This window comes from Sinohyriopsis cumingii, chromosome 4, assembly GCF_028554795.1.
Source record: "Sinohyriopsis cumingii isolate HCF-2022 chromosome 4, ASM2855479v2, whole genome shotgun sequence".
NCBI lineage: Eukaryota > Metazoa > Mollusca > Bivalvia > Unionida > Unionidae > Sinohyriopsis > Sinohyriopsis cumingii.
Window position 1 is genome coordinate 32973763 of NC_142964.1, and position 22996 is coordinate 32996758.

The 22996-nt window shown below is 34.3% G+C and overlaps 1 protein-coding gene across 3 annotated transcripts in view; it reads right to left on the reverse strand.

Moving 5' to 3' along the window:
- The window catches only part of LOC149800901 (uncharacterized), a 150302-nt gene that overhangs the window by 49551 nt on the left and 77755 nt on the right, over positions 1-22996 (reverse strand). For all 3 annotated transcript variants that reach the window (XM_089954965.1, XM_089954964.1, XM_089954963.1), the window contains exons 21-23: positions 12860-12975; positions 3852-4040; positions 2378-2563 (exon numbers count right to left, since the gene is read on the reverse strand). In XM_089954965.1, the coding sequence (XP_089811091.1) occupies positions 2378-2563; positions 3852-4040; positions 12860-12975 (491 nt within the window). The remainder of the gene's footprint in view (positions 1-2377; positions 2564-3851; positions 4041-12859; positions 12976-22996) is intronic.

Sequence of the window (22996 nt, forward strand, 5' to 3'; positions counted from 1 at the left end):
TCTCAAGGCTGTGCTTTTGCACAATGGAAACATTCTTCCATCTATTCCAGTAGCGTATGCTGTCCACATGAAAGAGACATACGATAACTTAAGGCAGCTACTGAATTCCATTGAGTATAACAAGTACAGCTGGCACCTCTATGGTGATTTGAAGGTAGTTGCCCTTTTAATGGGACTGCAGCAAGGATATACAAAATACATGTGTTTCTTATGCGAGTGGGATAGCCGAGCAAGGGAAATGCACTACATGAGGAAGGAATGGACTCACAGGCAGAATGTAGCCATTGGAGAGAAGAATATCCAACACCCAGCTCTGGTTGAGGCTCAGAAAATCTTGCTACCACCCCTTCACATCAAACTAGGTTTGATGAAGAACTTCGTGAAAGCCATTGACCGGACTTTGCCAGCATTCCGATACCTGCATGAAAAATTCCCTCGACTCAGCGAAGCAAAGATTAAAGAGGGAGTTTTTGTGGGTCCTCAGATTCGAGAGCTTTTCAAAGATGACCGGTTCAACAACTTGCTGGAAGGTGATGCGAAACAAGCATGGAATGCTTTTCGCCTAGTTTCTACAAACTTCCTCGGAAATGTTAGGGCAGAAAACTATAAGGAACTAGTAGAAGACATGTTGATGAAGTATAAGAAACTTGGCTGCAATATGTCTCTAAAGATTCACTTCCTTCATTCCCATTTGGATTTCTTTCCTAGCAACTGTGGTATTGTTAGTGATGAACACGGCGAACGTTTTCATCAAGATATCGCAACAATGGAACAAAGATACCAGGGAAAATGGTCCACTACAATGCTGGCTGACTACTGCTGGACACTCCTCAGAGATGCTCCCGAACAGGTGTACAAGAGACAGGCGAAGAAATCTAAGATGTAGTCAATGACTTGATTTTTTATAGGTAGGCTATTACAGTTGACCTTTTACTATTGGAATGCATTTCGTTATGTAAACATTAATTTCTTGCAGATTACAAAAAAACTAGAGCCAATTTTGCAATTTGACTGTCATATTCGTGTTCAGCACATAAAAATTGATAAGAATTGACTAATTTTATTTCAGTAACATGACTTTTGTAAAAATTTGTTGTCCAGTGAAATCATTCAAATTGTACAAGAAACAAAGAATAAATTTTATTATATCACTATATTTTCAGAATTTTTGGCAAACTCTCAGTGAAATATCAATAAAAAATTCTCACTGATATTTTCAGAAATGTCAGCTGAGTCAGTGAAATTTCAATCACAAAATTTCACTGATATTTTCAGAAATTTTGTTAAAATCTCCTAAAATACCATAATTTTTGTGAAAAAAGGACAGTTGAGTGAAAAAAATGATTTCACTGAAATGTCAGTCACATTTTCATTAGGGCATGATTTTTGTACAGCATATGTGAATAGGAAGCAAAAAAACTTATTTTCAGACTAAACATCAGATAAAATCCAAAATCCATCTTGCAACAAATTTTCTAAGTCCAAAGATTCATCTATGCTTGTAGTTCTTTTGATAAAGTTTGAAATTATGTCTAACATTTCTGCTAAAATCAGTCTAAATCCAAAATCCGTCTTAAAGTAGGAAAATGAACTGGACAATCAGAACATTCCATCTAACAGTTATCCTTTAGAAGGAATATGAGAAATAGTATGCTTAATTATTAGACGTAGTCAGCCTGTCACCTTATTCCCAGTCTGCCTAAAGTCCATCTGAAATTTGTTTTTTTAGGCAGAATACCTAAAACCCAGGCGGAATCTGCCTAAAAGTTTTGTACAGGTGCGGATATGTTGGGAACATTGTGAGTGAAATACTGAACATTTAAAGTAATAAGCCAAAAGTACACAATTTGTCTCACGTTATAAAAGATGTTCTTTTCATTTCATTTGTATAATCTATGCTGACGTTCACCTTGTAACGATTCCAGTTGTTGTAATTTACTTGGTGTAAATTCTAAAATTAGTTTTGTGTTTTTGGTCGAAGCACTTTACTGTACCTAACTAGGCACGATATAACCTTCATGTATTGTGGTGGAGTAAAATAATAAACTAAATAAGATTATTGAATTTATCTGGCCCCACCAATCTCCCCAAAAAAATACAAGAAAATTAAAAAATTTTGTTGCCAAAAATGGTTTTAGATATGAACCCAATCTGAACACTTGTGGTTGATGTAAAGTTTCTTCCATATATTGTTATAGATTAGTAGGCAATTATGTTAGTTAAAGAATAATACTGATGTAAACATTAACCCAAGCATATGAGAAAGGGCATATCTTTAACTAGTTGTTGGATAGTATGTTACAGTAAATATGTGAAGATTTACCTTCAGGTCATTTCTGTTTATACCACCAAAGAGATACAATCTGTGGCAACATACCATTCTCTGAAGCTTCTCTTGAAAATGTAGAAGGGCCGTTTTTGTCTTTCGGTAGATGAGTGAGGTTCACATGCTGTGTAGCTGTACAGTTACAATAGTCACATCTGACATCCCCTCTAAACTCAGAACACTCAGTGCAACCTGCACACTTTCCTCTTTGTATACCTCGGCCATCTTTTCCCTTGGCTTTATTGAAAGGAATGAAACTTAATATTTATATACTTTACAAATAAAGTGGCTGCAGTGCATTTGTTTTAGAGCGCAGTATATGCCTTTATTTTTCTTTGGGACTACATTTTGTACATATCAAGGAAAGAAACTATATCTTTATAAGAGTGGGAGTCAAAGACTTAATAGAAATTAAGTAGCACAAGTTTGGCTCATATAGAAACATTGTTTTCATTTTAATTTATCAAATGAATATCTGCTTTTGAGGTTAATAATAATTATACAATGTTAAGTGAATGTTTTGAAATTAATATTCCTCTATCATATGCCATTTAGGTAATACATAATAATCATACCATCACATTTGGTTATCTCTCCCCTATATATATGTGTCTTTATCTAGTGTTCGCAGAGATGCTTCAATATTTCACATAGTGTAAGTCATTGTTTGTCTGTCATACTAATGATTTGGTGGGGGGGGGGGGCGTACATAATAAGTCCTCCTTGTAATTTTCGATCACTTTTCAATCTACAATCAATGTGTGAGTACCTTTCTTTTGAACTCTAAGTAAACTGTAAATCAAAGCTACCCGTCGAATCGACAACAATATATGTAACATATTTTTGTACCGCATGATGTATGGATACATATCAAGGGCCAGTGGCCAATATTACAAATAAACACTATCATTATATATATATATATATATATATATATATATATATATATATGTTAAAATTTAATTACTCTCTTGTTTACTCAATTATTGAAGAGTAAGTATTGAAATTGCATACTAAAAGGTCAATATGTGTATATACTTCATAGATACCACCGTCGATTCAATTTATAACCTGTTTGTCAAGGGGAGTATTATAATAACATAATTTTCTGCCAATAAAAATGGGGGAAATAAGTCTTCTCAGTATGAAGCCTCATGCAAAATATTGATTTTATTTCATTAGGTTATTGAGTGGGCTCAAAATAATGATTGGCATGGCACATGATGTGACAAGGCGTGATTGTTGTGGGGTGGGGGTGGACAGAGGTGATGACAATGATGGCGTAGTGATGGACATATATTCCAAAGGGCAGAGAGAAATCTATGCAGGAATTTAATAAATAATCTATTGAACAAATGCATGCCAAATATTGCTCTCTAGCTCATTCAAATTTCCTGATCAGCATGCAGAAAAGCAATTCAGTATGAAGCACAAATACATAATTTGCTTTAAGGTAAATGTAAGTTTCTACAACAAAACAAAAACAAAATAACAAGATGAACAAAATAAATGAGAAACAACATACGATCCTGTAAATTTCCCAACTTAGATGTTGAATCGGTTGTGTCTAGATTGGATGATCCGTGTATCAGGCTGATGTGTTGTGTTGCTGCACAGTTGCAATATTCGCACCTTGCATCCCCTTTAAACTCAAAGCATTCATTACATCCTTTACATGCTCCTCGTTGTACACCTCGGCCATCCTTGCCCTTAGCTTTATTAAAAGACAGAAAAGTGCAAATTGCCAAGAAAGAAGATGCACCTTGGACATAAATATGTACATTCAGCATATATAATTGTATTAGAATAGGCATTCTTTAAGATCAGTTTTATTTCCCTTGTAAGTGCCTCAGAATCCCATAAGATGGAATTGGTCACGTGATGAGTCAGTGAATGGTCCAGCATCAAGGTGTCAGTACTTACAGGTTACTGCATTTAATTGGGAAAATATGAACTAGTTTTGGGATGGAATACTGCATGACCTTGGGAGTGCAGTATATCCTTCCGACAAAACGAGTTCATATTTTTCGATACAAAGGCAGTAACCTTTTTATTATATGCTCATTTTTTTAATTCTACATAAGGTTTAATTATATAAAAACAATACACTACAAGAAACAATGTAAATGAATGTATGCCGCATTCCAAACTAAATACACAAGCACATATTCATCATTTCACAAATCAACATTATTACTGCGCACATAACTCCCCCCAGATAAATTTGAACTTAGTCACGCGCTCAACATAACTTTCGAAAGAAAATGGTGTGTCTAGTTAAAATTGAAATTTGGAGTCATATTGTGAATGAATGTGCATTGCAACAACTTTTATATTTGATCTGGAATGAATAGATTCTGGTATTTTTCTCGATTCTACGAAATTTCGTGATTATTGACTGGATTTGTATGTGACAATTCCACATGAAATACATGAGATTTAGTAAGCTAGGGAGAAGCTTGTTGACATCTGCAAATGTGTTTCTGTTTCTGTCAATGAATGTTTGAAATCATAATGTAGGAAAAATATGAAGTCTTTCAACTGCAATCATCAAAAAGACGCTATGGAATTTAATGCTTATTTCATTTTGAGGACAGTAAGGAGGATGCAATTGCACTTATCATCAAAATTACAGCACAATTTTGAAATGTGCAATCCAGATTGAAAACCTGTGACATGGCCCATGTAATCTGGATTTGCAGAATTAAGAAAATCCATTCTGAGTAAATTCAGGATGTAAAACTGTAAGTATATTTTATTTTGCCATTCTTATCACCAGCTAAAGAAAAGAGTATATGACTTGTCACTTGTATGATATTTGTAAGGACATTATTTTGCACTTGTTATATAATGTAGCTAGCCTAAATCCGTAACATTGTATCAACGTGGAATGTGCCAAAACAGCTGGTATGTGGCAGTCCACGAAACATCTGTTTTAGTTCATTCAGAAACAAATTTAAACAACTACAACATAAAGAGCTTCTTATGCGAGTGTACATGATTTGTGTACAAAATCAAAAGTGATGGCGTCTGCATCCATTGTTTGTTTACAACAGAAAGTAGTTCCTTTATGCACGTGAATGCTATATGTGTATTGTCGCACACGTTCAGTATCGGGGAATACTGAATGATTCTGACAATGTAAAGTTAACGGGGAAAAAAATGAGCATATAATAATTCGTGTTTTTCTCAAGTTTAAATTTTTCATGATTCATAATAATAATAATAATAATAATAATAATAATAATAATGACCTTATTTAAAGAGGGTAACACAATTAGCTAAAAACTAATCTACCTGGATATATTGGGTTTGGAAGAAGTAAATAGAGTGGGCATTTATAATCTCAACTGGAATACTATTCCACAGCAGAGTTCCAGAGTATTGGAAACTTTTTTTAAATAACTCCATATTTGGTTTAGGAATTTTATACTGTTTTGTAGACATTCCACTAATTTACAGCTGAACTTTCATGCAAATTTGAAATTAGCGCGAAGCAGAAACTAACTTTACCATTTTAAAGGCCTTATACAGTCATAAGTTTACTGTTCTTCATTATTTCATCGTTTTTTAGTGTTGCCTCTTGCACAGCTTTGCACAGTGGCAGAAGCGGGACAAAATCAAAGGTATCCTGTCAATATGGGGCATGGACTATTGCAAGAAATATTGCAAAACAGAGCCAAGCAGCATTTAGCTGATAAGGCCAAAGATTTCTCCATCATGGTTGCAACAAAACACAATGATTCCCAAGAGTGAACAACTATGCAAAATGATAGCCCTGTAGTGGCATTAAAATCAAGGAGAAATCCTGCATCTACAGATAAGGGGACTATGCCATTACTGATGAGTTCATCATGTGACTGTGAAATCTCGAGAGTCGGTTACTGAAAACGTGACATGTGCACAACAACAGCAGTGCCCAGATGACAATCTTACTGAACGACAAGCGACCCACAATCAACTGATGTGGGACCATCAGCTTGAATTATTGACAAATTTGTCAGCTACAGTAACAACTTTGAAGTCACAAGTTGACAGTCTTAGCAAACAACCCATGGATAATATGCCGGGATTTGATGGACTGGCACATAAATGTGTACAGACAGAAACAGTTCAGCATAATGAGGGAAGTGATCTTTCTAACATTGGTGCGGAAAGTGAGGAGGATGTCAATGATGTTGAGCATGGCCTTCCAAACTTAGTAACATCACCACCAAATTTACCCTCAGAAACTGGAGGAAATGACATCCTGAAAGAACTCTCCGACTTTTATGAAGTGCACAAAAGTTGTGGGCCGCCCATTCAGGAGAGCTTGGCCAAAGTTGTGAATGCAGGATTCAGGGCCCAAATAGCACAGAATACATTTAATGACTTGAGCAAAAAACATTTAAGGCCACAAAATTGTCAAAATTTAAGTGTGCCTAAATTAAATCCTGAAATTTGGGCAAAAGTGAACAAAGCTACAAAACAAATGGATGCCAAGCTCCAAAAGTTTTAAGGAACTGTTGTTAAAGCTAGTGTTCCCCTTCTCAGGCTCATGGATGAATTACTACATAATAAGTTAGACGATACACCTGCAAATGTAAATAAACTGCTTAATAATAATAATAATAATAATAATAATAATGACCTTATTTAAAGAGGGTAACACAATTAGCGAAGAACTAATCTACCTTGAGTCCCTTATACAAAGGAATATATTTATTTTAGCTGCATCTCTGAAGCCACTGGATATATTGTGTTTGGAAGAAGGAAATAGAGTGGGTATTTCTAATCTCAACTGGAATACTATTCCAGAGTTTTGGAAACTTTTTTTTAAATAACTCCTTAAACTCCTTATTTGGTTTAGGAATTTTATACTGTTTGGTAGACATGGATTGCAGGTGGGGAATATTACCTGGTAGCCTATACTGGAATAGTGATTGTAAATATTCAGGAGCACTATTATGGGATATCCTGTACATCAATTTGGCTTTTCTCAAACAGATTCGGTCTTTAATAGGTAATATTTTCCTTGCTTTCTTTCTGGACTGACATTAGCCCAAATGCTATTTTTTGAAGATGTGCCAGTTTTGCTATGTTTTTATCATTTGAATTAACCCATACTGTATTACAGTAGTCTAAATAGGGTTGTAAGTAACTGTTATAAAATAGTTTTCTGTGCCTTTCAGGGAGAAAATGTCTTATCTTACTGAGAAGCCATACACTTGAATTGACTTTTTTACTGATATGTTTGATATGTTCAGTCCAAGATAGGTTATTATCTACCAGAACACCAAGTAGTCTGTCATGACAGACCATTTGCAAATTTGTACCCTTCCATGTCAGACATAGTTCATCACTATCAAAATTTGTCCTTCTTTGCCGTGTTGAGATAAGTAATATTTTAGTTTTACCAGTATTTACCACCATGCCATTGCATGTGCACCAGTTTTCCAGTTTGTTTAGGGCATTCTGTAAAGAAATTTTGAGTTCATGCTTTGTGTTGTTGGATGTCTGACAATGTTGTGTCATCTGCATAGAGATCTGTAGATGATATTGAGTCTCTTAGTAAAAGTGGGAGGTCATTAATAAATAAAATGAATAGTAATGGATCTAGAATTGAGCCTTGTGGTACTCCATATCAAATTGTTCCAGGTTCAGACAGCTCATCATTTATGTAAACATGTTGTGTTCTCTCACTTAAGTAAGAAGTAAACCATCTAACTGTTCCATCATCACACTGGTAGATTTTCAGTTTCTTCAAAAGGATTTCATGTTCCACCATGTCAAAAGCTTTACTGAAATCTACAAATACAGATCTATTATTCTACCTTGGTCAAGTGCTTGAAGCCATTTATCAATTAGGGAGATCAAAGCAGTCTCACAGGAATGGTTCTGTCTAAAGCCTCACTGATTAGGGTGTAACAGCAAGTGTTTGGCTAAATATGACATGAATGAGTCATGGACATGTTTTTCAATAAATTTTGACAAGTTTGGTAGTATTGAGGTTGGTCGGTAGTTATCAGCGTCATCCTTAGAACCAGAGTTGAGAATAGGAGTTACTTTTGCAGTTTTCCATATTTTGGGGACAGATGAGGTTGCAATACTTAAACTAATTATGAATGTTATGCTATCTACAATTGCAGAGGCAGAAGATTTAATGAGCCATGGACCAATCTGATCAAGTCCTGTAGCTTTCTTGTTATCAAGTTCACTGAGACATTTTTAACAAAGAGTTTTGATACTGGTGGGATAGAGAAACATACTTCCTTAGATATTTTGCTGCTGCAGAACTTTTTCAGTTCATTAAAGTTGTTTTCTGTCATTGGTTCTTTTAACTTAAATTAAACAAGACTTACCAAAGTCGCAGTTTGATTGGGATTTTATGAACCTGTAAGTGCCCAATGGATCACATGCCCATCCATATGCAAATTAATTATGTTCATGCATATCCCACCCTACTGTTGTTCTCTGAGGAATCCAAGCTGACCATGCTCTGAAGACTAACTCATCATGTGACCAATTCCATCTCACGTGATCCCTCAGGCACTTACAGATTCATAAAATCCCAATCAAACTGCAGCTTTGGTAAGTCTTGTTTAATTGTGAAATTAATAATACATACAAGGAAATATATATAGAGAGAGGGTTTAAACTTTTAAAGTAGATATCAGGAAATATTTCAGGCGTGAATTGGAAATGTTACATTGTGTTGTGTGACAAAGCCACAAATGATAATACACAATATTTCCACTTGTTTAGGGGAACTTTCATCTGACAATGACTTTTTGCAGATAAATGAGAATAATTTTACATTAAAGATACAATTAAAACAATAACTAATGATTTTTGTTGACTGAGGTATTCTGGAAAATTCCTTCTACAACTGGTGGCTTTGATACTGAACCAACATTGCCACCAACCCCTCTTTTTTACATTCATTTTTGATAGCAAAGAGCTATTTTGAATATTTTCCAGTGACAAGGCAGCTAAAAGAATTGGTATGTGCCGTATGCATGAATAAAGTTCACTAGTACTATAACACTACTGCATGCTTCTCATCACCGCTCAACCATCTCGAGTATTAGATATTTACCTCTGTAGCAGATATACGTAAATATGTATGCCATGTTGGCTGTTCATTTGCAGACCAAGCTGCACATTTGATCTCCAATGCTAGTCTAACTGTGAAAGGCAGTCACCAAACAACCCATTTTCAAGCCTAACTCAAAGTAAAAGTAAACCACATAAATTATTTGGGTTATGTGTGAATTTATAAACGCTAGGCTCATGATAATTAGGCTCATGCCATCTACATTAAAAATTAGGGGGTGGGGTGTGTCAAAATACGAAGCTATCCAGTGAGACCTTAGCATCTCTGATGCAGTCTAACAACAGAAGTTTGTGGAAAATGTACACATACGGACATGCTTAGGTAAGTACCAGATTTGTATTACCCACTATAAGTAGTTAATTATGCAGTCAAGCATTGTTAAATGTAAAATATTGCTGGCATCTATTCAAAACAAACAAGGGATGATATATTTTCATTGAGAATGAAGACTAAAATACAAAATGAGAGCGGCTCTGATCTGCAAGAAGGATCATGCATCAATATTACTTATTTGTAAACTTCCTTTATTTATCAGAAATATTCAGCTATGATAAACAAATTATACAAATGCATATAATAATTATCATGATGATGCTGATGTTGTAACTTGGTGATTGATTGTGTTACTGCTTTTTTTATTTGCTAGGTGATTTTCACATTATTATTATTATTATTATTATTATTATTATTATTTCACTCGTACATTAACAATGTTCTTCTGTTGCACTACTACTGCCACCACTACTAATAATAACATCTGTCTCCAACAACTACCATCAGAATGTAACAATCGTTATTGGGATGGATTTATTGGTCTTGGTCGGTAACAGATGCTGCAGTCAGATTGTGACTGCGATTGTCGGTAAATTTAGGTTTGCAATCAATACTCATCTATCCCAGATTTAAACATCATTTGAAAATATTGTTATGATCATTACAAGAGGAACATTGGATATTGAATAGAAACAGGACAAGTAGGGTCAGTCACTGACAATTTGCACGGTATATGTGTAAACCTATTTTATAAACAGTTAATACTTCAAGCCAAGATTTATTTGTTCAGAGTTGGCTTTTAGGCATTTCTGATGGGACCTCCTCACTGGTTACTTAAATTTATACTACAGTCCTGGCACATTCTAAAAGAAAGAGAGAGAGAGAAAGAGAGTATGAACAGAAGTTTAGATGACCCACATAAGGGTATATACATGTCCTGCATAGGTGGAAAAAGTAGTTTCGTCAATGATATTGCCGAAGAGGCGATAAAAGTGGTGTGTCGATTTTGTAGATTTCCATCATCTCCACTAGATACATTTCAATATCTCATTATGAAATATGTAATAATTTCTGTTATGTTTCCAAGAATACTGCAAAATGAACCATTAGAAATGAGTACATTTCATCTGACTAGAGTTACATCTGGTTCATAATACTAAGCAATTACATGCTTTTTCTGTATTTACTTTGATGCACCAGTTTTCATTGTCAGTCTAATTACACATAACGAGTAAGAACAATATATTTCAGAGAGGTACAAGTTAAAAATGTATACTTCCCAGAAGACTCATCAGGAAAGTATGCAAACAAAATGATAGCAACACTCCCATTTCTTTTATTATCATTAATAGGAGGCATTAGAAATTTAAAGACATTGAACAAGCATGTATTTGATCAATCAATTGTGAATGGATGGAGAAATGTGAATACATATTGAAACTTCATAACTAAATAACTCCTACCTTCCCTAGTCAGTAACACATGTTAATTTATAAAAGAAATCCATCACTATATTTCATGAAAATGTTACTCTCTTTTAATATTTCAGTACAATGCCAATCAAACAGATTAAGTAAATCTTCATTCTTTCAATACAGATGCATGATGTGTGTCTAATTATTTTGGTAAAATACGTATAGCTTCATGTCTAACTCTACTTTTCTGTTCAATAAGGGAGACAACCTTATGGAATTCTACAAAGTGGCATATTGCTTTAGTGTATGCTACATAAACTATTTCAGTACATTCTTTTAATGCAACTGTTATGGTGAGGTAAAATACTTGATTCAAACACTGCAATGCACAGACTCCAAAACTTTTTATATTTTTCTGTTTTTTTATTATTCATTACTCTGTAAAAAAAGTTGTGTGCCTTTCATTTATTTAATTCAGAGATAAACTGTATATTTTCTTCCAACCTACTGGAGCATTTTCTTGGCAGTAGCTACTTGTACATAGAGGATATTTTCTTTTCCTACACTAAAAACAGATATATTACATTGTGTGCCACCAAAAATGTAACACCTTATCAAGTGGAGCAGCCATGAGTTGAAATATATTGTTTTTGGTTCCACAAGACAAAATATATCCAGTATTAACTTAGGAAAAGATAGTTTTCTTATATACCAAACATGCTCCAGAATCGAAGTTGAGAATATTAAACTCTTAGGCACAACAAAGCTTACTGCCTTTTTGTAAATTCAGCTGACTTTTTCAAAAGATGATCATATAAATAAATATTCGTGACTTAAGAAAGTGATATAATTGGGTTGACCTAATCTGTCCCAGTAAATTATATTTTTGTCGTTTTGTAAACTAGGGCCTATCTGAAAACAATGTCAGTCTGAGAGTCCAATTCAGCTATGCATCACAGTGGGCTTATTGTAGTTGTCAAGGAAATGGGGAAATCAATTCAGGGAAACATGAAGAATGTCTGGTAAAATTTCTTTGTCAAATATTATTTCCCATTTGAAATATAAGTCAGTTTCTACTTGTTTGTTTTAGCTCTCTGATTACTCATTTTTTTTAAATGCATGCACAACTTTTGTAGGCAAACAATCAAGCGTAAAAAGGATATATTTTTCACATGTGAAAATATAAGGATATATTTTTTTATATGTGAAAATAAAGGAATGAAAAAATATTAAAATTATTTTGCAAATATGTCTCTATATTTTGCAATAGGTATAGAAAAATAACGATTATTACTATTTCCGTTTTGCATCCCCTTTCTAGTCATTCATATCTTGATATTTTAACCCACAACATTAGTGTTCAAACAGAGCTTTCAATATATTAAAATTGATTCTGTATGATTTCTTTGTGAGAAAAAATAAATTTTAGTCTGCTTCTGGGCACAAATGTGAACAAACAAAACCTACGGTAGTAGTTGATTAGATCAGACATTATCTTCAAGAGCATAGCGTTCTGCTGAATCAATAATTCTGAATCCTCATAGAATTAATCTGTTGAATGAAAAAATCTTACTCAGCCTTATTTAATAAGGGAAAAAGAGATTCCTTATGAAAGGTACATGCAAGTATGAATATAATCTCCCGAACTCAGTAAATAAAAACTAAGTATTGTGATACCCCTCAATATATATCATTTATTTCCCCTAGCTCAGAGATGTTGTATCATACAATAAACAAATTTAAACTCACCACAGATCCCTGGATTTCTGGTATTGCCATCACTTCTATCACCTTTACTGACTTTCCTTCTACGGTGATTTCTATCACTATGTAAAAACTTCTCTTCGGACATACCCTGATCTCTTCTACAAATATGAACAGACTGTCATTTTTTTAAAAATAGCAAAATAATTATCCACACGTTTATTCAGTATAATCTAATGTTAAGCTTAAAAATATAAGATAATTTATTGCAATAATGACATACTTGCTCAAAATGCAACAGTTATCATTCTGTAGTAAAAAACAAAACAAAATAAGGGATAGTTCCACAATTTATTTAGTCAAAAAAGGTGTCTCATTTGCACAGCTACATATCACACCAACCTGACAATGTTATGCATCATTTATGATACCCAAGTACAATGTTGCATTGGTCATTTTCAGAGATTGTTACTTTCTTATTGTGTAATTACTGTATTATCAGTTAATGAAATAGAATCAGTTAATGATGCACATCTATGTGTAATTGTAGTTTTAGACACAGATAATGATCAGTGGGCATAAAGTCAGTAAGACCTTGGGTCAGTCTAATTAGAGTTCTCTTAGTTCCACAATGCTCATGATGTACATCATATATTTTGTACTCACACACCTTTATGTCCAGTTGGTTGTGAACCTTCATTTGCTTAAGAGATTTGTCTATAAATCATACAAATCGTGTTGAGGATATCTTGAGTTTCTTTCAGCATGGTTCCACAATAAGAAGTAGGATCTGAGTACTAACTAGTGGATTAGATTGCTAGTTGAATATTGACAAGAAGGAAATCATTCCCACAAAAGGACTGTTATTGTTCAGATTTAAATTACCAAAATAATTTCCAGAAAAGGCGGGATTCCAAGTTCCAAGTCAAGACAAATTTAAATTTTCTAACCAAGAGCCTTAAAGTGGATTCAGATAAAAATTCGAAGGGTATTATCACAACAGAAATTGCTGTTTTTGAAAGAGCTCATCATCATCATCATCAAACCCTTAACCCATGAGGTTGTTGGGGTTTCACAGTTGACTTTACAACCAGTTCTCTCCATCTTTCCCTGTTCTCTACTGCCCTTTCAAAATCTCCAAATCCCATGCTGTCCACTCCTTAATGTTGTCTTCCCACCTCTTTTTCTTTCTGCCTCTTCTTCTGCACCCTAGCACTGTGCCTTGCAAGATTGTTTTTGCCAGTCCAGATGATCTTGAGACATGATCATACCATTTAAGCTTACACTTTCTTACAGTGGTCGACAGGTCTTCATAGGATCCGATGGCTCATTGGATCCTAATGTGGACTTCTTCATTGGTTACATGGTCAATGTATGAGATGCCCAAGATCTTGCAGTAGCATCTCATTTTGAAGGTGACAAGAGGAAGGTGAATATGTCAATTAATTTGTTACATCACTGCATTTTCATGCAGAATGTTTCAAGTTTTGAGTCGTTAAGGATGGAATGATTTGTAATTAAATTGTTGTTGGATCGAAGGACATGTACTTGGCAGAAAAACTTGAACTTGATACCAAACTTAGACTAGAAAATGTGATCAATTTATCTAGACAGAGTGAGGCTGTAAAGAAACAGGAAACTTATATAATAACATAAAAAAGATGGTACCATACTGTTCAGTTGAAATCCATGAAGAGGAAAATCTTTAGCTTGAATAAGCCCCGTTCCAGTCAACTATGAAATGTGGAGAAATTACTCACACAAGACACAGATGCCCTGCAACATGGGAAGCTTCACAGAGGTGTGCAGAACTAAGAAATACTTTGGAGGTAGGGGACCCCAATAATCCTGAATGTTATGGTCTCATGGATTTCTTAACAGCATTAATTCTGGAGCAAAACCCTGGATAACACATTTCAAGACGAGGAATGTGCTGCAAAAATGTTCACTGGTGCTGATGTTAGAGGATTTATACAGAAAATTGCACAGAGTTAAACTCATGAAAACTGACAAAATCTTGGTTTGGACCAATACAAAGCTAAAGTGTCATGTAAAGTGATCATTAGAAGCACACTACAGGAAGTAGATAAAATCAAAGGATTCAAGCATTTGCTTTTGAGAAGACCAGCACATAGAAGAGCTCGGAATTGCAATTAGGGTTGATGAGGTCTAAAAAACACAGACCATACATACAGAACAATATACCTCAAAATATTAAATGGACTGATTGGAAATAATAGATAAGAGTTAAACCTGACGCAGTTCCATTTGACCTCAGAATATCAAGGAAGGTGTCTCTACTGTTAATGGATGAAAGCAAAATCAGAATTAAAAAGGAATGGAACAATTAGATGTCATTTCTCGTGTAGATCACCCACCTGAGTGGTGCATGGATATTGTCGTGGTGCAAAAATATTCATATTTGCCTAGATCTCACAAAACTTAACCATATCAGTACTGTGAGAAAATCATCCAAGAAAAGGTGTAAATCACACCTTTTTGGGGTCAGCTGGTGTCAATGTTTTGAGCAATTTAGATGTGAAATCCTGGTTTTGGCAAAATATACTTTTATGCCAGTCTCTGGATTTAAACACTTTCATTATGCCAATTGGTGAGATTTGCTTTAATAGAGTATGCATATATGTACCATTTGGAATTTTGTCCCCACCTGAACTGGTCCAGAAATTGTATGTCAGCGGATAGGTAGTAAGTCAATGGAGGTAGTAGGTGAAATGGATTATTTTCAAGTATTTGGGTGCGATCAGTCAGAAAGTAACATTGTTGTGCAATTGAATATTCAGGAATTACGCTCAATGAAAAGTTTTTCAGAACTTCAGTGAAATTCTTAGGATCCATTGATTCCATGGTAATTAGGGATGATAAAAAAACAACGAAAATAACAAAAAGACATGTGTGATCATTTAAATGGAATCAGCTAAAATGTATAAGAAATTAGATATTTCTCAGCATGGTTAACCAGCTATGCATTCTTGTCAATATAGCCAAGGAAAACAAAACTGCAATGAGATTTACGGAATAATACTTCGAGTGGGTCTGGAGTTCTTCTCATGAAGAATCTTTTCTTAATGTAAAGTCAAAACTTAGCTCTGTGGCATTTTTGGCTACATAAAACTACAACTTAATCAATGATGCATCCTCATGCTATAAAACCAGCCAAGTAAAACTCTGTGATCAGCTGTGTATGCTTTAAGGCATATGTCTCTCAATGGGCAAAGATATTTACAAATTGTAATAAAAGCTTTAGCTGTCATTTGAGCATGTGAAAAATGTTTTATTTGGTTTTGCTAGGTCTTAAATTTGAACATGAAACTGACCACAAACTCCTCGCTCTATCGGTGGGTCAAAGAATCTGGTGGATTAGTCTCCCTAAACCCAAAACATTTGAATGAATTTACTAAGGTATATAATTACTATATCACATAATTCTGGGGCAAATCTCGTAACTAATGACGCTCTATCACTTGCTTCAGTCTATGGCAATAACCTAAGTAACAGGAAGAAGCAAAACCAAAACATTTTGTAAAATTCAACAATTAATTTAGTTATCAAAGTTATAAAATGAAAATATAAGAGGACCTAATAACAGTATTTTGAACTGAACCTAAAATATTCTTGAAACATTCTATTCTAGTCCAAAAGAATCGAATGTTCTGAATGAATTTTAGATCCTTGAATGTACGTATCAGAATTGCATTTTCCAGAATTCCCTTGAATAATTCACAATAATCCCAGAATAGTGTTCTAGGCCAATGAACACTAAATTGTAATTCCAATGAACAATCCTAACAAATGTCTCCTCTCAAATTATCTAAACACAACATTAAGTAAATCTACCAACTAAAATATGAAACAAGAATCTGAAATAGGCCTTAACCCTTTACCTCATAGAGCATAGTGACAAAGTGCAGCACGCTATAAATAGAACACCTGTTACCTAGCAGACCGCATCCGCATAGGCATGCCTGTGAATTGTTAAGCAATGTAGTGGTGTTACGTTTAACAGCAGTTTTAACCATTTTACGTTTAAGGTAGACATCTAATATATTATATGGAAAAATTGAAGAGTAAAGTCCAATTGTTATAGCTGTGTAATTATTTTTCACAGAAGAATATTTAATGTGCTTTAAAATCGAGAGAGAACTCATTCACCGTCATGTCAGTGAGGCCGCGTGACCAACCATAGCTGCCATTTCCCATACTACAAATTTACACGTTTTTCGTCTGCGTCTACATCACTAAGTCATCTGAATTTGATAATCAATAAAAACTAATTGCTGCTTACATAAATATCATAGCCTTTACCCAAGTTATTGAATCTTTCGTGGTTGAGATTCTACTCGTGAAAACTTCGTAAGTACTGAATGAAATCCTGCCTGTGAACTGTTAAGCAATTTAGTGTATGTTACGTTTAACAACAATTTTAACCATTTTACATTTTTGGTACACATATATTATATGTGGACAAATTTAAGAGTAATGTCCGATTGTTATAGTTGTGTAAACTATTTTCCACAGAAGAATTTTTTTATGTGCTTCGAAATCTTGAGAGAACTCGTTCACCGTCATGTCAGTGAGGCCGCGTTACTAACCGTAGCTGCCATTTCTGATACTCAAAATTTACAAGGTTTTCGTGTGTGTCTATATCACTAAGTCATCTGAATTTGATAATTTATAAAAACTAATTGCTGCCTACATTAATATCAGAGCCTTTACCTAATTTATTGAATCTTTTGTGGTTGTTATTCTAATCGTGAAAACTTCGTACGTACTGAATGAAATCCGCAGCTGCCATTTTGGAGAGTGGAGATTATGACCCAGTTACTTTAAATAGCAGATATCAACCAGTGCATGAATAGCGACCACGTGATCTGACGTAATTGTCATTCGCAGAAATGAATGTAGTATGTAATAGGGGGGTTTTCCCCGAAGGTGGCGCTACGAAAACTATCTCAAAATGGCTGATGTTTACAGCAGGCGTCAAAAGGCGCTTCTATGCGAATCTTGCAGAGGCGTCAAAAGGCGCTTCCATGCGAATGGAGTAGAGGCATCCAAAGAAGCTTGTATGAGGTAAAGGGTTAATCCAAAATAACAATGAAGATGATTGCTCATTTTTCTCCTTGTACACACACCTTTAAGAGTCTATTATGACTGTATGCTGCAATATACCCAACATGATCTCAGTCTAATATTAAAAACATCTATGCATATGACCTACTGTATCCAACGTGAAATAACTTAATTCTTCTAAGAAACCACCTGACTGACCTGTCCAATGGGAAACAACCACAAACTCGTAAACATGTCTTATTTGAATATTATTTTTAGTGGTCGTAAACACCTACATCAACAACTATTTATAGATCCTATGCAATCTACACTCTTAATCTATAAAAATAGAAATGTTATTTCCATGTACAATAATTAACTGTCTAATATATTGACTATACTTGATTATTATAACCTACAGACATGAACAAAAACTACACATACTATAGGCACAATCATCTACCAAGAGTTTCAAAACAATATAGATACAGAGGACAATATTACAGTGTTTACTCAAGTCATCTGGAATAATTACATATTTTAATTCTTGAACTATGTAACTGGCCTGTACTAAATGAAGAGTACATGTATCTACCTTTCCATTCATAAATCAAGGTTATTGCCAAGTTCACCTCAATATGGTTAAAGTAGGCCAAATAAATAGTTGAATGGAATTCATGTCAATATCATGTGATCCTAGAAGAACATTTGTACTCTAAAAGATATCATGCTTACTGATTGCCCTATAATTAAAAAGTCAAATGCTGCCTGCTATGTATTTCACAATACAGAATATTTAAAACACCTGTAATCTTTTCTAGTGATTCAGAATTGTTGGTTTTTATCGTGCATATAGTGATTATATAAAGGAATTTAAGCGCAGTGTTTCATTCAATCATATTTCAGTCATGTGAGATTCATTTATAATGATAATGTTGAAACTGCAGAGCTTGAAACAGGTTTATTCTATACAGACAGTGCCTTGCTGGATTACTGTGGAAATATATAAAGACTTGGATATTTAATAACTTCATTGGATATTATGAATTAATCAAGGACTTTTCTGACATTCACTTTCAGTTGATTTACTATGAAGCAAAACATTGGACATTAGAACAGTGTTTCTTCAGTGGTGCTAGCACATAAGCACATTAGAACATTCATTCTGAATAAATTTGGATTGTTTCCAGATTACTGTGAAATTGATAGAATATTTAGGGAATATTAAAGAAATTTATAATGTATTGTCATGGTTTCCGCGCTTTTCTAAATATAAATTTCCAGGTCTTTTCCAGGATGAAATTAATTTTTTCAAAGTTAACATATGAACATTACTGAATGGAATTAAAGAACTATTTGGATTAAAAAACATGCATTTTCCAAATCTGAAGATGTTTCTCTTTCAAGACTCTCGAAAACATATGTCAGAAAACATGATCATGTACAAAACCACCAAAATGAGTCACATGAAACAAATCTGACTATATTCCTATAAATTGGCATTTAAAGCCATTTCAATGTACAGAATACAAATCCTAACTTTACTTTGTTGACATGCATTATGTTGCTACGTGGAAACAAGATAATGAGCATAAATTATTTTGTTTCCTTTCAAACCTTTAATTCTTAAGAATTCTAGAGCAATATACATGCATGTTATACAAAGCAAACATTTCCTATCACAGTATGGAAAAAACCAATAAATGCAAAATATTAGAATCTTATCTTGTAACAAAGTTTAACCCTGAATTTTAATGTGTGCCAATAACATCTCAAACAAGATTTTTCAACCAACCTAAACTCCTTAAGACGATTTGGTTAGAAATTCCATCATTTAAAGATATTTACAAAAGGATTTATTTAAATTTTGATAAAAGACCTTCAAAATTATATATTGTTGTACAAACAAGGACTGAATTTTCTGTAAAATCAACTTGTCTTCTTGTAGTTCAATAAACCAGTCCCAAAACCTGTACTGATACATGGGCTCTTATTGTTTCTTAATGTATAATAAAAGTGATGACAATTCCCCATTTCTCCTGTGTTCTATTTAAGGTCTGAAATCAATGCTTCAAGCTACATGCCATTGTGTAATAGTTTCGCACCAAAGTTCAGCTCAGAGATTCAACATTTTTCTAATTTGGACATTTAGGATGGAGTGTGGGTTCAGAGTAATTACATATCAAAATTTGGAATCTGCCACCACCGTAAGATAGCTTACCAGCGGGCCTAACAAATTTAAACCATAGGAAAATTATTTATTTTCTCAAAAATGGCAAGTATTATATTTGTTATGTCTTTAATTTGCTGACAGACTAGATGAAACTCAGCATAGATGAAACCTGACCCGGCACTCGCCATTTGCGTTAATAGTCACATGACGTCACAACTCTCAAACGACGATATCAGAAGTACAATAGTCACGTGATATCAACAACAATCTCCTTTTTAATGTCATTGTACAAAATTTCAGTTATATTAAATAAAAGTCTGATACCTTTTGTAAAAACCAGAAAGAACATATAATTCTCAACATATTTATTTCGAGAACAACTACAAGAAACTTGACTTGTCTGATTCATCAAGCATATTAGTCTGGTTCCCTGCTTCATATGCTCCCTGTGTGAGAGAGCACATGTCAACATGGTAGTCACGTGATCCAGCAAAACTTTGACAGAAGGTTTCGTAATAAATATAGAGAATTTTGTGCTCTTTCATTTTTGTATTTTTATTACAACCAGTATACGACTTGCCTTTCATATTTTTTTCTACAATATTTGAAAATGACGGTTGTGAGATGCTGTGTGCTCATGCAACTAGCAATCAAATCACCAGTACCAACTCGAATTTCAACAATGCATTAGTTTTATCGTCTTTCAGCAGATGAAAGACATAATGATTTTAATACTCGCAATTTCTGAGAAAATAAATAATTTTCATATCGAATTGATGCAGACATAACTCGATTTAACAACGTTTAAGTTGGCTAGCCCATCTGTTTAGTGGCTATGCTTTAACACCACCATGTCCTCCTCTAGTGAAACTAGATTGGTTTTCATACCTTCCTTAAAAAAAACCCAGATACAGATATTGAACTGTGTGTGAAACAAAAAGTCTATTAGACAAATCTAATCCAGAGAGCATTTGGATTCTCAACAAATATACTTATGGCAAGCACCCAAATGATCCATACTGCAACCTCCTACAATTCTAGATCTAGGTCAATGCATGCTATAGAGAATGATGTTGTAGATCAGGATGCTATTCCTTTATCTGGTACCCTTTTGGACCAGGCTTTTAATGAGGTCACTTTAGTTCCTAGTTTAGATCAATAAAGAAGTACTACTCATTTGGCTTCACATTCTCATAAATCTAATCAGGGTGATATAAGACAATAACTAGTTGTCTTACAGAAAGAAGATCCTAAGATCTCATTTTTGTTTCAGAGGGCTATTAGTGAAACTGATGCCGCAGACGAAACTTTCTACTTCTTAAAGAGGGGCCCCGAGTGGCCGAGTAGTCTAAAGTGCTCACCGTTCCGGATCACTGCCATCTCACCTCTGTCTGCGTATGTTCGAGTCCAAGGCTCGGCTAGCGTGGGTACGTGGGAAAGCCTGCCAGTAGCTTCTCGTGGGTCGGTGGTTCTTTCCTGGGTTTTCCAGGGTTCTTCCTCCACCAGTCATACTGGCCGCCATATATGGCCTATCTTGTGCTGAAAAATGGCGTTAAACCCTAAAACAACAACAACAACAACAACTACTTCTTAAAGAATGGTGTCTTTATGAGGAAATGGAGGCCACCTGAGGTAAGCGCTGATGATTAGTGGTCATTAAGTTATCAAATTGTTGTTCCTAATTTGTATCAACAGGAAATTCTATGTCTAGCCAACAAAATGCCATTGTCTGGTTATTTAGGAGTCAATAAGACTTATCACATGATCTTAACTCTTAAAAGTGATGTTTTTAGATTTTGTAGATTTTGTCATACTTGTCAAACCCAACCAGAAGATACCAAAACCTTATATGTCACCTATTCCAGCGTAGTAGAATAATTTTAGATTGTGTTGGCCCTTTACGTAAGAATAAGTTAGGCAACTAATAATTGTGGACGATTAAGTGTGTGTACACAAGATTTTCCAATAGCTAATACATTAATGAATATCAAGACTGAGACCTTACTGCAAGCTTTGGTAAGGTTTTTTTTCTCTCACATTTTAGACTTCAGAGAGATACAGGAAAGATTACAGACAAAGTTTCCTGTCAGAGAATCTGTTCAAGATTCTTTTAAGAGTATGTTGATACTTATAAACTTAGGAAAAAAATAAGTGACTTAAAATACAGTATTCCTGGGTGTTAAAATGGGAATAATTATGTTATAGAAATATGTTAATATTTTAGGAGTATGTTGAGAGAGATAGCTATGTAAATTATTCAGTTAATTTTGTATTACATGACAAACACACTCATACTTAGGATTTATATGAAGATATATAATTGACTTGTATTGACTTTGAAGTGACTAATCTTTGCAATTCTTTAACAAACTGGACTAGAAACTTTCACATCTGATGCCACAAGCGATGAACAAACTGACTGAAACAGCTACTAAAAGAATATGAGCACTTATTTCCATATATTCCAACACAAACAAATAAATAGTAAGTTCTATGCTTGTTAAAAAAACATCCTTCAAGGATGAATTTTCTCAAACAAGGCTTTTTGAAAAAAGAAGTTCAGAATTTTCTGAAGAATGACCTCATCGAACCAAGTAAAAGTGAGTTCACCTTGTATTCTAGTGCTGAAACCAGATAAGACTTTCCATATGTGTACTGATTACAGAAAAGTAAATAGTGTCATTAAGACAGATTTGTTTCCAATTCCTAGAATCGATGACTGCATTGACAGAATTGGAAATGCCAAAAGTTTGATCTTTTGAAGGGATTCTGGCAAAGGAATCTAACATAGCTTTAACAATATTTTTGTGATATTGCTACAATGTCAGCAGTGTGGCAGTTTATAGTGATGTCTAGCACTGGGGCATCATGCCGCAGACATGTAGCATAATGTCCCACCCAGTCACATTATCCTGACACCAGGCTGACCAGTCCTAGCACTA